At 44.9% G+C, this 17,500-nt stretch overlaps 1 protein-coding gene across 1 annotated transcript in view; it reads right to left on the reverse strand.

Moving 5' to 3' along the window:
• Window positions 1-17,500, reverse strand: part of zdhhc16b (zDHHC palmitoyltransferase 16b) — a 39,526-nt gene that overhangs the window by 17,939 nt on the left and 4,087 nt on the right. Inside the window, exons 2-7 of the mRNA XM_076266877.1 lie at window positions 15,479-15,729; window positions 3,363-3,557; window positions 2,956-3,044; window positions 2,764-2,792; window positions 2,140-2,273; window positions 360-445 (exon numbers count right to left, since the gene is read on the reverse strand). Coding sequence (XP_076122992.1) covers window positions 360-445; window positions 2,140-2,273; window positions 2,764-2,792; window positions 2,956-3,044; window positions 3,363-3,557; window positions 15,479-15,729 — 784 coding nt within the window. The remainder of the gene's footprint in view (window positions 1-359; window positions 446-2,139; window positions 2,274-2,763; window positions 2,793-2,955; window positions 3,045-3,362; window positions 3,558-15,478; window positions 15,730-17,500) is intronic.

A 17,500-nucleotide genomic window follows, 5' to 3' on the forward strand; every position in this document is an offset into this window, starting at 1 on the left:
GGAGATTCTGTAATGTGCGTGTATGTCGCATACATACGTCCGTATAAAGGTCAGTATAAGGTCCGCAGGTTAGCATCATATCTGAATCATCCGAAGGGTAGGACCTCCGTTTGACAAACCTCCGCATATACTCCGGAGGATATATCTGAAAGTGCTTTGTGTGTGTGAGTGTGTGTGTGTGAGTGTGTGTGTGTGTGTGTGTGTGTGTGTGTGTGTGAGTGTGTGTGTGAGTGTGTGTGAGAGTGTGAGTGTGAGTGTGTGTGTGTGTGTGTGAGAGTGCGAGTGTGTGAGTACAAGTGCGTGTGCGTGTGTGTGTGTGTGTGTGTGTGTGTGTGTGTGTCTATATGTGTGTGTCCTACCTGGTGAGGACCCAGAGGTAGATGATGCTCTTGTGGTGGAGTCTCTCACTGAAGGTGTAGGGAGGAGCAGGAGTCTGGTAGGAGCTCTGGAGGAGAGAGAGAAAGAACGAGGGATGAAGAGAGAGAGAAAGAGAGAACAGGGGATGTAGAGAGAGAGAATGAGGGATGAAGGAGAGACAGGGAGAGAGAAAGAACAAGGGATGAGAGAGAGAAAGAACAAGGGATGAGAGAGACAGAGAGAGAGAAAGAACAAGGGATGAGAGAGACAGAGAGAGAAAGAACAAGGGATGAAGGAGAGACAGGGAGAGAGAAAGAACAAGGGATGAGAGAGAGACAGAGAGAAAGAACAAGGGATAGAGAGAGAGACAACAAGGGATAGAGAGAAAGAGAGAGAACAAAGGAGAGAGAGAGCTGTCTGCCGAAGCGGACCAGCACCAACACAATGCTGGGTCTACACCATAGACTGTTTAAATAGGTGGGCGGGTGGGCTGTATGCATGAACACAACTGTCCACATTATTTGACCTAGACATCACCTGGCCTGACCCTACCTGCCCCCTAGACATCACCGGGCCTGACCCTACCTGCCCCCTAGACATAACCGGGCCTGACCCTACCTGCCCCCTACCTGCCCCCTAGTACTAAGTCCAGATGCCACGCAGGTGAAGCCATGTCTGAACACAAAAGGGTAAGATGCGGTAAATTCACCCCTTTTCTGTGTGAAGCTGATGGTGTCCATTTGGTTTAAATGCAGTTTATGAGGTTATGACTCATAACCTGCCCCCTAGACATCACTGGGCCTGACCTTTCCTGCCCCCTACTTGCCCCTAGTACTAACCCACTAATTCTCCTTCAACTTCTAGCGAGTGCATCTTTGGGCACGTGGGGCCGACGTGGAATCACGTTGCACTTTCAAGGGAAAATAAAATACACACCCTAACACCTGTACAACTGGACCCAACACACACACTCCTCAGCAATGCACGCACGGCATTGTATGTGTCTATGAACATGTCCAGGGAGCTGATGCTGCAGTACACACAGCCCATGGTCACACACACACACACACACACACACACACACACGCTTACCTCCACGGCATTGTATGCGTCTATAAACATGTCCAGGGAGCTGATGCTGCAGTACACACAGCCCATGGTCACACACACACACACACACACACACACACACTTACCTCCACGGCATTGTATGCGTCTATAAACATGTCCAGGGAGCTGATGCTGCAGTACACACAGCCCATGGTCACACACACACACACACACACACGCTTACCTCCACGGCATTGTATGCGTCTATAAACATGTCCAGGGAGCTGATGCTGCAGTACACACAGCCCATGGTCACACACACACGCTTACCTCCACGGCATTGTATGCGTCTATAAACATGTCCAGGGAGCTGATGCTGCAGTACACACAGCCCATGGTCACACACACACACACGCTTACCTCCACGGCATTGTATGCGTCTATAAACATGTCCAGGGAGCTGATGCTGCAGTACACACAGCCCATGGTCACACACACACACACACACACACACACACACACACACACACACACACACACACACACACACACACACACACACACACACACACACACACACACACACACACACACACACACACACACACACACACACACGCTTACCTCCACGGCATTGTATGCGTCTATAAACATGTCCAGGGAGCTGATGCTGCAGTACACACAGCCCATGGTCACACACACACACACACACACACACACACACACGCTTACCTCCACGGCATTGTATGCGTCTATAAACATGTCCAGGGAGCTGATGCTGCAGTACACACAGCCCATGGTCATGTACAGACAGAAGCAGAAGAAGTAGCGGTGGTTGAAATGTCCGACACAGTTATTCAGCCACGCTGGACACCAGGGTTAAGGGAGAACCCGGCGGACATCCCAACACCCCCCTTCAGCTGACCTCAGGTGCGCTATTAATGCAGGTGAGCGTGTCAGTCCTGATTAATAACTCACAGCAGTACAACACAGCAGGGGAGCGTGTCAGTACTGATTGATAACTCACAGCAGTACAACACAGCAGGGGAGCATGTCAGTCCTGATTAATAACTCACAGCAGGGGAGCGTGTCAGTCCTGATTAATAACTCACAGCAGGGGAGCGTGTCAGTCCTGATTAATAACTGACAGCGTGTCAGTCCTGATTAATAACTGACAGGGTGTCAGTCCTGATTAATAACTGACAGGGTGTCAGTCCTGATTAATAACTCACAGCAGGGGAGCGTGTCAGTCCTTATTAATAACTGACAGCGTGTCAGTCCTGATTAATAACTCAGAGCGTGTCAATCCTGATTAATAACTGACAGCAGAACAACACAGCAGGTCTGAAAGGATACGACAGTGGTGGTCCATCTTCAGGATGCATCTGCAACAACATACAGGAGTTAGATGGACTAGTTCAAAACAGGAGGGGTGTGTCTGTGTGTGTGTGTGTGTGTGATGTGTGTGTGTGTGTGTGTGTGTGTTGAACGTGTGCTGAACGTGTGCTGAGCGTGTGCTGAGAGGTGTGTGTGTGTGTGTGTCCTCACCTGTTGCAGATACTGCAGTGGTGAGTGCGTGCTGGCTTTGGGATGATGCACTTCTTACACATGGTCACAGTTGGTACATCTCTCCTATCCTAAGGCAGGAAATGAACGAACACACACGCACACACACACACGTGCACGCACGCACGCACACACACACGCACACGCACACGCACACGCACACGCACACACACGCACGCACACACACACGTGCACGCACACACGCACACGCGCACGCGCACACACACACACACAAATATGCGCACACACACACACACAGACACACACACACACACATACGTGCACGCGCACACGCACACACAAAATGGGAAAACAGGGTTAGCTCAAATGTGTCTGTGTGTGTGTGTGTGTGTATTCGTGTGTGTGTGTGTGTGTGTGTGTGTGTGTACCTGTGGGGGATGTCCAGGGGAGGTGCTGGTGGCCTTGTAGTAGTGGAAGGTGACCATCAGCAGGTTCCAGTGTCCGTAGCAGAGATGCCAGAGCACCCAGTGAGGAGCGTACGTGTCCAGGATTAGAGGCAGCACACACACGTACACGATCAGCACCACAGAACTGGTCAGCGCCACCACCAGACACACAAACACCTGCACACACACACACACACACGCGTACACGATCAGCACCACAGAACTGGTCAGCGCCACCACCAGACACACAAACACCTGCACACACACACACACACACACACACACACACACACACGCGCGCGCGTACACGATCAGCACCACAGAACTGGTCAGCGCCACCACCAGACACACAAACACCTGCACACACACACACACACACACACACACACACACACACACACACACACACACACACACGTACACGATCAGCACCACAGAACTGGTCAGCGCCACCACCAGACACACAAACACCTGCACACACACACACACACGCGTACACGATCAGCACCACAGAACTGGTCAGCGCCACCACCAGACACACAAACACCTGCACACACACACACACACACACACACACACACACACACACACACACACACACACACACACACACACACACACACACACACACACACACACACACACACACACACACACACGCGTACACGATCAGCACCACAGAACTGGTCAGCGCCACCACCAGACACACAAACACCTGCACACACACACACACACACACACTCACACACACACACACGCGTACACGATCAGCACCACAGAACTGGTCAGCGCCACCACCAGACACACAAACACCTGCACACACACACACACACACACACACACACACACACACACACACACACACACACACGCGTACACGATCAGCACCACAGAACTGGTCAGCGCCACCACCAGACACACAAACACCTGCACACACACACACGTACACGATCAGCACCACAGAACTGGTCAGCGCCACCACCAGACACACAAACACCTGCACACACACACACACACACACACACACACACGCGTACACGATCAGCACCACAGAACTGGTCAGCGCCACCACCAGACACACAAACACCTGCACACACACACACACACACACACACACACACACACACACACACGCGTACACGATCAGCACCACAGAACTGGTCAGCGCCACCACCAGGCACACAAACACCTGCGCACACACACACACACACGCACGCACGCACGCACGCAAGCACGCACGCACACACACACACACACACCAGGACGTTAAGGACAGCCTAGCAACACAGTCTACCAACATGAAGTCAGATTAAGTGTTTCATTAATGGCATTCTGGGAGATAAAATGAAATGGGAGTTGTAGTTTTACTAACTGTAGTCTAGAATAAGGAGAATTCTCAAGGCTGCGCAGCAAAAGTAGAAGCATGCGCAGTGAAGAGTCGCGGTCGCGGTCAGGCACGCCCACTCAGTTGTCACTCAGCGAGTTAAACACGCCCCTTGTCAAGTGAAACCCGCCCCCTTCTCCTTTCCACAACGCAGGTCGACTCGGCGCCGAAGGCTAGCTGGCTGGATGAATTTTGCGGCTGTGAGTTAGCTAAACAGTACAAACAACAATCGTTTGTTCTTGTCTGGTAAGTGTTCCGTATCAACTGAAAAGTTTTTTTTTGTCTATTGGTGTTCTTGAATACGTCTAAAAGAGCTTATCATGTTGAGTATAGACTGTGACAATTTAGTATGGCGAATACTAATGAGCTAACAACAGAAATACGGACAGCGAATTACATGCTAACGTTAGCAGCTACATTAACGTTACCGTTAACAGGAGGCTAAGTTAGTCATTGAAGTGAAGATTAGCACACAGCTCCCGTGTTTTCAAATATCTCAATGTATGCCATCTCAACATGGAGTAACCACTGACTGTACATGGGGATTAATAACACTAGACAGTCAGTACAGTATGATGTGATAAAGCAACGGTATGATGTGATAAAGCAACGCAAGTTAAGGTAATGTGAAGCATGGACCTCATCAACCCGTCATGTTAATGTAACTACTAGCCAGTTTGCCAGCGTTGCATTTTTTCTAACGTTAACGACAGACACCTCTGTTAGAGCTACTTCTGTGATGGGAGGTCGGTAGCATAGATAGACTGTAAAAAATAGATCGGTAGGTCGGTAGTTGTAGACCGCATAAGTGAATGATCGATAAATGAAACGCCTGCATTAAACACTAGTCTACGCCAAGAGCCAGTCACTTCTCAGGGATACCGGTGAACATTTGAGAAAGACCTTAGTTTGTCATCTAACGTCCATGATCAGTCATACTGATAACGTTATTTTTCAAGCTGACGCAAGTTAATAACATTCACACCGCATATTTAAATGTGTAGTTAACATTAGGTAGGTTGTGAAGTTTATTGCACACATATATTTAATTAATTGGTATTACTAGTGGTGTTGAGTGCCTGATTAGATGCTTTGTAATGTTGTAAAATTGTCTGACTAACTTTATTGTAACTTTCCTTTTTGCAGGTAAGATATGGGCGATGGCTTTCTCCAAGTCCCCTGACATCCATCTCCCTGACCATCACCCACCGTCACTGGATCAACCTGAAGCCCCTTATACATGGGACATGGCACAGCACCACTACGTTCTGAAAACACATGACTTTCAATAACTTGCGTGGCACCAAGAAAGGTCTGCCGCTGCTCTGAACCTTCTGTTAATGTGACATCATTCATACTTGAGGCTGTACACATCCCTTTGTTTCTATTTTCTTTATTGATGTCACCCAAACTTCAACTTTCTGTATGCCCCTGAACTCACACAAATTGTAAATTGCAATGTGCCATTTAACCAGTGCTGTAGTCTAGTTAGGTAGTTGTAGTGGTGGGTATACTGTGAGCAACCCCAAATGTTATTAAATACGTATCCTTGCCTATTTTAAATGGGTATACCGAGATGATGATGCTTTTTAAATGGGTTTACTGTGTAGTCCTGTGTATCACGTAGACTATACCATACCACGGTCAAATACCTGTTAAATACCACTAGCCTTGGTATTTAAGTCAGAGGCCATTGCTTAGTATTTAACTGTAGCCTACACAAAGATGTAGACATTACAAGAATATTAATATCAGAATAATTATTGGTTGATACTAAATCAATATTGAATGTTTTTTTTATTTCTTTTGTGACATACACTGTATTATTCAGAATGCTGCAACATGACTGGTCTTCAATCAGCCAAAGAGGACACATCGTAACTCCTCTCCTAGTTACTCTCCATTGGCTCCCTACAGTAGCCAGAATTTAATTTAAATCTCTCACTTTGGCCTATAGGACACTGATTGGATCTGCTCCTTGTTATTTTAATTCAATTATCAAGATATACATCCCCAACCGCCCACTGCGGTCTTCTGATGAGCGTCTGTTGAGTCGACCAGTCTTAAACTCTAGGTCAAATTCAACTCTTTTCCTCAGTGGTTCCATGTTGGTGGAATGAGTTGCCCAGTGCTCTTCGTTCTTGTGATAGTTTTTGGTCTTTTAAGCACTTATACATTATGGTTTGTATGCAGTAGTACTGTTTTATTTTCATTATAGGCTGTTGATTAATTTGACATTGTTTATTATTGATATTCTCCTTAATGTAGTCTTACCATGTTTGTGTTATTATATTATTGATTGAATGGGCATTATAATTTATTATTGCTTTCCCCCCTCATTTTCATTGTTTATTTCATTAGGCTATTGATTGATCCCTGTTTTAAGTATTATATTGTTATGTATTTGTTAAGGGTAACCATAACCATCATCATCATAATGTGGTATTTTCTTATGCACTTGAAACAAAGAATAAAAATGTTTCTTTAAACGTCTCACACACTGAACAGCAAAGTAGCTTCCTGATTATGTGTAAAATGTTTACAGAGTATCCTGATGTAGTAGGTCCATGTTCTCATGTTTTTACAGCTGACATGAAGGCTGCAGTATTACATTTTTGATGGAGCACCCTCTCTGGTGAAAGACTAGCAAGCATGTGGTAGAGGCATACTATTACAGACTTATTGAGAGAGCCTATCAATGAGTTGTCACAGTTTTCAATTTAGACATATTATTTTGAAATGATGTACGTCTACGGGAGGATTTACACATCACTGGCAAGACCTGATCAAATCATACCAATGCAAAATGCTTCTCCAGCAGTGCAATCGCAGGTAACAACGATACCTTAACGCATTTTCAGATACCGCTGTTCTGAGCATACTAAGCAAATTGGCCATTTGTAACTTTGAATCCCTCCTCACGTTAAGCTATGGTTTAATAATGTGTTCACTAAAACACAAGTAACGTTATTTGTCGGGCTGATTCATAAATGGGCATACCGAGGTTGTCGACCTAGCAGGCTAGGTAGCGTTTATTGCCATTCGCAAAACTAAGCAAGAGTTCGCTAACGTTAATGAAACTTAACATCGCCTTCTCCAGTGACAAAGTGTATTCAAATGAAGTTGCAACGATGATGGCGGCAATCACTGGTTACGTTATACCATTTGAAACAAGTAACGTTAGGACTGTAAATGATGGTGCTTATGGCTAACGTCACTTCGAGCATCACAGTCCCGTCCCTCCTCCGAGAGAGCTTAGTTTCCGGAAGTAAATTTCCCATTCATTTCTCCCATTGACGTTTTGGAAAAATCCGTATCTAAAGAGTTTTAGAGCATGTCTTAGGCTAATCAGCTACGGCGTAACTCATAAGCATACAACATATCATTTCGAGTGAAAAAACGAAGAGAAAGTCCAAAAAAAGTCAAAGGTACAAGACTGTGTACATATTTTTATTTCCGAGCGAAGGAACTACTCATCCCATAAACCACCGCGCCTCACTGAAAAATATATAAGCAGCACGAACCAGCGCGAAATCAGGTTAATGATTGATGATATGGCTCGTACAGTATGAAGGCTACAGTAGCCTAGCTAACGTTAACTAGCATTACCAACCTCCCTGCAAAACTCACCACACAACTTTGTAGGTTTGATAGGTCTTGTCCCTCATGCTGGCCCTTACAAAACCCACAAGCTGACCCTCAACACACAACAGTCAATAATGTGACCCGATTTAAAGTGGTTTTCACCCCTTTGGACACTCTTGATTTCGTCCTTGAAACAGTGAAATATTCACGGGGGCATGGACGGTTTGCTAACCATTTTACTGCAGTGTCTAGCCGGTGGTAGCATCCAGCCTGTGCTATCAGCTAGCTAGCTAGTTCAAAGGTTTAAGTACTTAATGGGGATATACAGGGCTTTTTATGCCTCGACTAAGTTGATGTTTCATATAAACAACAATTCATATTCATAGAAACAACAAGGTCACTAAAACATAATATATTTCATACCTGTGTTGCAGCATGTAGGCTAATGTTAGCAGCATTATAATGACATTCTAATGTCTGAAAGGCTAATGATTAGCCTATCGGCTAACTGAAAAGTTAAGTGTTCAAACTAGCATTTCCAGTGTTCTATTTGATGGTGTATTGGCCCTGACTAAGTTCGTGTGATATATAAACCACAATCCTTGTTGATACAAGTACCAATGTTCGTCTAGAAAGTTTTTATTCACATTAAAAATTTTGCCATAGGCAGTAAAAGACTCCGCCATCTTTGTCAATAATTTTCGCTGATAAAGTTTCAAACTATGACCTTAACGGCCTTTCCACCAATCAGAGGCATCACTGTGGGATTGTGGGATTGTTCAGGATTGTGGGTAATGAAGTACTTATCCAAGACATCGCGAATAAAAGACATTTATCTCAAAACAAGGTTAGTGCCCCGTGAACTTTTGGCGTCTATATGAGCATACACAATCGCTTAGTACAGCCGTAGTTGGTTTTGAGTCTACCACGTGCAGTTAAGTTTTTATGGCTTATATCCGAATTGTCAATGGAGAAATTGCATTGAATTCTTACTTCCGGAAACTCCTGTGGGCGGGACTGTGATGCTCTATAGCAGAGCCCTTTTACTTTACCTATCAACTGGCTAATGCTAGCATGATGTAGCATGCTATGAGCTAATATACTTAGCATCTACGAAAGAACAGCACATATATTTTTTCACAAAGAATCGGTCACAACTAACAACGATGTCTCTTACAAACAACTACACAATGTATGACTATCAATATGTATTTAGTCAGACTGTGATAAGATATAGCCTAATGATAATAACAGCAACACTTCTTTAGGTTAGATTATGTGTCGAAATCAGGTGTCGTTAAAATAAGTGAGCCATGACGTGGTAGTGTCTGCAGCCTAGACGGTAAAACATAATGGACAAAGCGTCGAGTCTGCAGCCAGCCAGCTGTCAATCATAGGTGTAAACACGCCCTTTTTAGATTTGTTAATATAACATTAAAAAAAATAATTTCAGCGAGAAAAGAAAAATTGTGTGTATTGAAGCATCTTGAAAACTATTTTTTCGAATAAAAAGTTGTTGATACAAAAATAGTTTTAGTAGGGGGGGGTGTTATTTCATGAAAATGTTCAGATTCAACTTTAGCCCAGATTTTCTAATGCTTCCATGTCTTGGGAATACATTGATGTGAAAAAATTTCTAATCAAGCCCGAAAACCCCCCCCTACCCTGAAAATTACCTTTTCAACCCTGAAAATGTGTGTTTTTTGCCAACTTTCAAAGTACATAGTGGATTTATGTTCATGCTGGGTCCTTTAAAGGTATTTCATGTGGAATGCAATGCCGTAAGAGCACTTTGCACTACAAAGGGTATAGTGTCAAGGTCATATTTTAGGTCAAAGGTCACAAAAATGGCTCAAAATGCCTATTTTTTGCAAAAAACACACAATATTCTAACATTTTGTTAAGTTCAATGTAGAGAAATGTTCATTATGGGCCCTTTGATGGTCTTTCATGTGGTATGTCATGCCATGAGAATAGTTTGCATTATAAAATATCCTATTTCAAGGTCATATTAAAGGTCAAAGGTCACCCAGAATTATCCAGAATTACATTCAATAAGAAACATTAAGCAGAGATCATTACAATGCACAATGTAAAACAAAGTTGACCTCAGTCATAATTTTCTGCATGGTTCACTTCAGCTTGAGCAGTGGAGATGTTTTACGAGCAGATTTACGCAAATGCTGATAACTTCTCTATCACTGTCAGTGTCCGTGGCAACGTGTACTTTTCTCCTTTTGGACTGGAGTTGCTCAGTTGCAGGGTTGTATGTATCATCAAAGTCCTTTTAGGCAAGTCCCTCCACTCGGCGGCCATATTGCAACGCTTTTTGGGCACTCATTGGGCATCCTATTCGGCAGAAATGCGCGTGCGCAAGGCTTCACGACACCAACCTTGCTCCAGCGGCGAGTTCACAACACATGATTGGCACGATGTCTTCACAACACACCATATGATTGGCTCAATGTATTCACATCACACCACATGATTGGCTCAATGTATTCACATGTCGACGTTTTGCCGAGGAAGGGGTGGGATATGTGTAGACGGCCATGTTGGCGTTACAAACTAGCCCCATGCATTTCTATGGAGGATTTTTTGAGTGCTGTGTCTCCTCATTAGAAAGTCTCTGGTATCATCTGCTGTATTTACCTGCTCTGAGATACTATCAGTAGATTCAGTGGTGGTCTCTATGGTTGCCTCCCCCATAGCTTCTTCGTATGTTGACCCAACCAATGCTGTATCAGCCCTCTTCCGTTCCTCTTCCTTGTTCTGCATGGCCTGCAGGGCCTTTTCCCTCGCATTCTTTCGTTCCATTGTTCGCTCCCACTTTCTATCAACCTGCTCCTCACAGTAACCTTTGCGACCATTACGCATGGAATGCAAGAACTGCCATTTCTCATCCCCCATCTTGATCCCAAAAAGGTTTTCTTGGGACACTCGTGCCGATTTGCAAAAAAAATATCCATATCCCCATTGTACTCCTTCATGTCAGTTTTCCATTTCTCACTTTGTTTGGACTGTGGCCAATTCATATTGGCGAGGAAGCGGGTATAACGGCTTCTACACACAGTTGCGTTCCATCAAGTGGGTGTTCCCGACGGTAGCTATGCAAATTACTTGAAGTATAACCGTAATTTGATTGGTTGGTGCCGTCCGTCAATTGGCTTGATTGGCCGGTGCCGTCTGTCGGTGCAGCAACAGCTGAACTTCTCAATGCGAGCGACGGGAGAAACGTGACGCAACGGACCCACAATTCAGTTCGGCAACGGATGACGTAAGCCCATGTAAAGTGAATGGGATGCGTCTCCAGCACTGCAACACACGCAACTGTGTGTATGTGGTGCAGAACAACCAGTGGTCTTTTAAAACAGAGATGAGAATCTTTGCCGCCATAGACCTGGTTCGCAGGACTTTACCGGCCCTTGCAGGGCGAAGAAGATACATCATGCATTCAATGATATCCTTCTTACGGGGCAAGACACCATGAGGGAGGTCAGATTCTTCCATATAGGCCACATCTTCAAGTTCCTTCTTGGATTTTGACCTTGTTCCATGAATATAAATCGCCATTGTTAATTTGTTCGTCAGTACTGGACATGCCAAACTTCAATTATGGTGAATGTGGGTTTTGTCACTGAATAAAAGCCACATCACATGAGACTGTTTTCTAGAAACAAAATATCTTAAGTTGTATGACACTTAACTTGTTCTGCCAGTACTGTGACACATTTCGACGAGAATCATGATTTGATAAAGTGTGGGAATGTTATTGATTTTTTTGGGGAAAAAGGCATTTCGGTGACCTTTCACCTACAATATGACCTTGACATTAGACTTTTCATTGTGCAAAGTACTCTTACGATATAACATAACACATGTGAGATCATTAAATGGTCCAACATGATAATATTTGTCGGTTGTAATTAGTGCTGCCACTAACGACTAATTTTCTAACGACTAATCTTTCGACTAATTTTTCGATTAGTCGACTAATCTAAACGACTATTTTTTTTTTAAATCAAGTGTTTGTTATTTTGTTGTGTACGTTTTATTTTGAATTCAACTAAAGGTAAAACGTAAAATATATATCACCCTACTTTTGTGGGTGTACTGTAAGAAAACTGTTCAAAAACATTATGTATAAAAAAAAAACTTGCTACCTTCAGACCTTTGATAGACTTTATTTGTATGCCAGTGTTGCCATCGACATAGACAACTTCTTTGACCTGAGGCCCGGTCATGGCATACTTTGGGGTCATAGGGCCCACCTACATGAACCCACCCCCCATCAAATTATCATTATATCACATCACAATTATTATTGTTATGCTATATTGTTATACATGCACTTCAAAGCAGCCAGTGTTTAAAGTGCTAACATTGTTCACAAAAAGTTTGAAAACATGCACATCAGAGGACTGCTTTACTAATGTAAAATATAATTAGAATAGTTCTATTGCTTTAGCATGGTTGCATGATAAATACTTCTCAAAACAACAGCAATTATATGGGTGTCATCGTTTTGGGATGTTTCCCTCATGCAAGCATCATATACTGGTAGGCAAATGGAAAGAATATTTACATATTTAATTATGCCACAAGCTTTTGGCCACGTTATTCAAATTTGACTATACAATACTCTAGATAGTGTATTATAGTCTGTGCTCTGTTTTTATGGAAGTTGCATAAATCCACATTGTTCTATTAAATGTAGTTTCATAATTAAATAGCTTTCCAATAGGTTGAATTGGAGATTTGCTACCAACGTTATCAAGTGGTTTCAGTTTCTCTCGCGCATTGAATGAATGCTCATACCACCATTTAATTGTATGCCTCTATGTTTGATGACACCAAATTAGCAAGTAATTCATACTGATTGCAGAAAAGTTTGTTTTCTTTTTCTGTCGGTCCGCGGTTCCTTGATCAATTGCGCAGCAAATTATCAGACGAAGCCCCGGGAATAATTTCACTCCGCGGCTCCGGACCAGCAATGTCCACGTTACGGCCGGTGCTGGTCCGCGCGGCCCATAGTTTGAGAAACGCTGGACTTTGAAAGGCGACAGGAGTTGAGGACTTTGCAAATGAGCCTAACATCAGCATGTTCAAAACAAGTAGGCTACAGGCACTTTGCGCGTCTTACCACATAGGTTACTTCACTTTATCAGTTGGCTTGAACGCTAAAAAAATATGCGTTGTGACTTATTGACCATGGGAAATGACGCGCACCTTGATTGTTGATATCACGGGCGGCGGCATGTTCGGTTTAACGTTTTTTTGTATGAATGAATTACAGTAATGACACGCCGTTGGGTTGTCAACGTGAGACACTTCACTTTATTTCAATTTCCACAATAGGTTACTATATTAGTCAGAGTCTGGACTAGCGTAACCTACTAGCTTAGCTCCTCCCACTTAGCTCTGCCTAATAATTAATTGCGCTGAAAGCAGGCAGGCACGCAGCTTTGCTGCTGGCGTTAACACTTGCGTGCATAGTGGGGTTTAAAACATGCCAAAGTCTTAGTAGCCTGTTTAACATCCAAAGACAGTCATTGTACTTTTCAAGAGTTAATAACAGAGTTAATATAACATTACAGCCGTGTGAGACCAAAAATAAATAGGCGGTCAATAGGGCGTGGGATCCGCGTTGCATTGTGGGACGTGGCGGCCATGTTGATGGCTACGCGAACGTTAAAATAACTCTGACATAACGTTGTTGAATGAAGAGACATAGCTAGAAGTAGAGTTGAGAAAGAATAGATAGAAAAATAGATAGAAGAAATATGTTAAAATCCCGAAAAGGATCTGGAATAATCCCGAAAAGGATCTGGAATTTACCGGGACGCATTCAATAGAGAAGCCAGGTACCGGTATGTTGACAAAATCAGCATTATTAACGGCTGAGAGGGAGTACATTACGCAGTAGTCATAGGCAGTAGTCTGAGTAGCGGTAAAGGAGGCAATCAACATGGAGGAGTAATTACGTCATGACGCCCACACCCTATAGTAAAACGACTCTTCGACTAAAAAAAATTGCTGTCGACTAATTTTCATGGTCGATTAGGTCGACTAAGTCGACTAATCGCGGCAGCACTAGTTGTAATAGGCCAAAAGTGGAAAAGTTGTGAAATATGGCAAAAAACACGCATTTTCAGGGTTAAAAAAGTAATTTTGGGGGTAGGGGGGGGGGTTTGGAAGAAAATTTCCAAAAAATTACACAGGAGTGCTTAAAACATCTTGTTGCATCAGGAAATCAGGGCTATTGTGGTATTTGGTATTAACACCCCCCCCTAGCTTTAGGTGAGAAAAGTGACACGGAAAGTTGGCTACTTGGCCATTGAAATACATGGGGATGGGCGGAGTTACACATTGTACTGCAGCCAGCCACCAGGGGGCTCTGGACTAACACTCGCATCACTCTTTTTTTTTTTTTTAAGTATATTTTTTGGGCTTTTTATGCCTTTAATTAGATAGGACAGTGGAGATTGACAGGAAGTGAGTGGGAGAGAGAGTCGGGGTGGGATCCAGAAAGGACCACGGGGCGGGAATCGAACCCGGGTCGCCAGCGTACGGTGCAGGTGCCCCAGCCAGTCGCGCCACTGCTGGGGCCACTCGCATCACTCTTAACAGACGGCACACTGTCCAGTTCTATATATACAGTCTATGGGTAGTGTAGTCTGAAGCCTGGTGAATGTGTTGTGGGGGAGTGCATCATGGGTAGTGTAGTCTGTAGGCCTGGTGAATGTGTTGTGGGGGAGTGCATCATGGGTAGTGTAGTCTGTAGGCCTGGTGTATGTGTTGTGGGGGAGTGCATGATGGGTAGTGTAGTCTGTAGGCCTGGTAAATGTGTTGTGGGGGAGTGCATCATGGGTAGTGTAGTCTGTAGGCCTGGTGAATGTGTTGTGGGAGAGTGCATCATGGGTAGTGTAGGGTAGTGTAGTCTGTAGGCCTGGTGTATGTGTTGTGGGGGAGTGCATGATGGGTAGTGTAGTCTGTAGGCCTGGTGAATGTGTTGTGGGGGAGTGCATCATGGGTAGTGTAGGGTAGTGTAGTCTGTAGGCCTGGTGAATGTGTTGTGGGGGAGTGCATCATGGGTAGTGTAGTCTGTAGGCCTGCCTGCTGCACTCACCACTCCAAACCAGCGGGTGAGGTTGTCCACCAGCCAGTAGATGGGCTCGAAGACGGCGTCCAGCACGGTGTCCGAGTTGCAGAGCGAGTTGTAGTAGAGCGACTTCAGCAGCAGCCGCCAATAACGCCACAGCAGGCGGAGCCTGTGGCCTACATGGCCACGCCCCCTCGCTCCGCCGCAGAGCCGAGTCCAGCGCAGCAGCACACGCATCACCCGGGCAACCAGCCACCGCCAGCTCCGCGTCACACCTCCTGTTACACACACACACACACACACACACACACACACACACACACACACACACACACACACACACACACACACACACACGTGCGCACACACGCACACACGCAGGCGCGCACACACACACGCGCACACACACACACACACACACGCGCACACACACGCGCACACACACACACACACACACGCAGGCGCGCACACACACACACACACACGTGCGCACACACACACACACACGCACGCACACACACACACACACACGCACGCAGGCGCGCACACACACACACGCGTGCATGCACACACACACGCGCGCACGCGCACACACACACACACACACGCACGCACGCACGCACGCACGCACGCACGCACGCAGGCACACACACACACACACACACACACATTAGACTGGTATACCCTACTCTTTATCCCTCTGCCAAGCATTGTCCTTGACATGACAGCTGTGTGATCGTAATCACACACGCACATAAACACACAAAGTCCTTTCAGACATACGTGTAAGACCGGAGGTTCTGCCGATGTTAAACGGTGGGGCCGTATATCTGAACGACATAACCGGTCATATGGAAGTCCGAATTCACCCGGTGTTTATACTACTCACCCCCTAGTATTTCCTCCGGACATTATGTAAATGTGCTGTGTCTGAACGAGGAGTAGAACATGCGGTTAAGATCACACCTAGTGAGAGGGCGTGTTGGTGACGTTTCTTTCGTGCGTCCATGTGGTTAGATCTGACTTAAATGCCAGTGTTATGATGGAGTGGCATAGTGCTGTCCAGAAAATCTCCGACATGGAAAGATGCAGACATCACGGAGCTACTGTCCATGAGGGCATACAACATTTTGATAGAACACCTGAAGGGAATGGCACGTTGTAGCCTACAACTGCATGGCAAGGACAAACGAATTCAGAATACTGAATCATCATAAGCAGAAGGCGCTGAAAAGGCAGTAGCCTATAGCGACGTCGTTGACGACAATAACAGGAGTATTTAATAAATTGTTAACCAACACGGTTTTCTGTTCATTGATAGCCTTCATGACCTGCTGAGCTCGCTGATATTTGCTGAGCATATATGCCTAGAGAAAATGAAAACGAAGAAAACCCAACTTTGTTCCAAGCTCCTTACGTAAATGCTACACATGGGGAGAGGATGCTTTTGGAAAAAATAAACCATGAAAAAACGAACAACTTCACTGTTATTAATGTTAGTATTTTGTTTGTTGCTTAAAAATTTTGTATGATGGCCTTGCAGTCTTGAGTTAGCCTACTGAATTGGCTGGTAGCCTACCATAAAGTTTGTGCTTGCTCTCTCTCTCCAACGCAAACCAGATTTGGGGTTCTATAGCTAATTCTGGTACATAACGTTGAAAACAGATAAATGTGTTTATTTGAAGCACACATACAAATACTGTAGGCTAGGTCAATTTCAAGTGCGCACTTACGTGACTAGCCTACTTCAAGTATTAGCCTATGCACAATAGATTTCTCTTCTTTAGCCTACATAATGCATAGGCTATATTTTGTAAACAAAAAGCAGCGGTGACAGGCAGCGGCCGCATATATTCTGCGTTATGTCTCGCATCTTGTGAACTCTACAAGCCCCCACCCCTCACTCGACAACCACACGGAGATTCTGTAATGTGCGTGTATGTCGTTCACACATACGTCCGTATAAGGTCAGTATTAGGCCCGCAGGTTAGCATCATATCTGAATCATCCGAAGGGTAGAACCTCCGTTTGACAAACCTCCTCATATAC

This window comes from Alosa pseudoharengus, unplaced genomic scaffold (genome assembly GCF_046254945.1).
Source record: "Alosa pseudoharengus isolate Yale_2024_CS ecotype anadromous, Long Island Sound unplaced genomic scaffold, YU_APseudo_1.1 YU_APseudo_1.1_scf_4, whole genome shotgun sequence".
Taxonomy (NCBI): Eukaryota; Metazoa; Chordata; class Actinopteri; order Clupeiformes; family Clupeidae; genus Alosa; species Alosa pseudoharengus.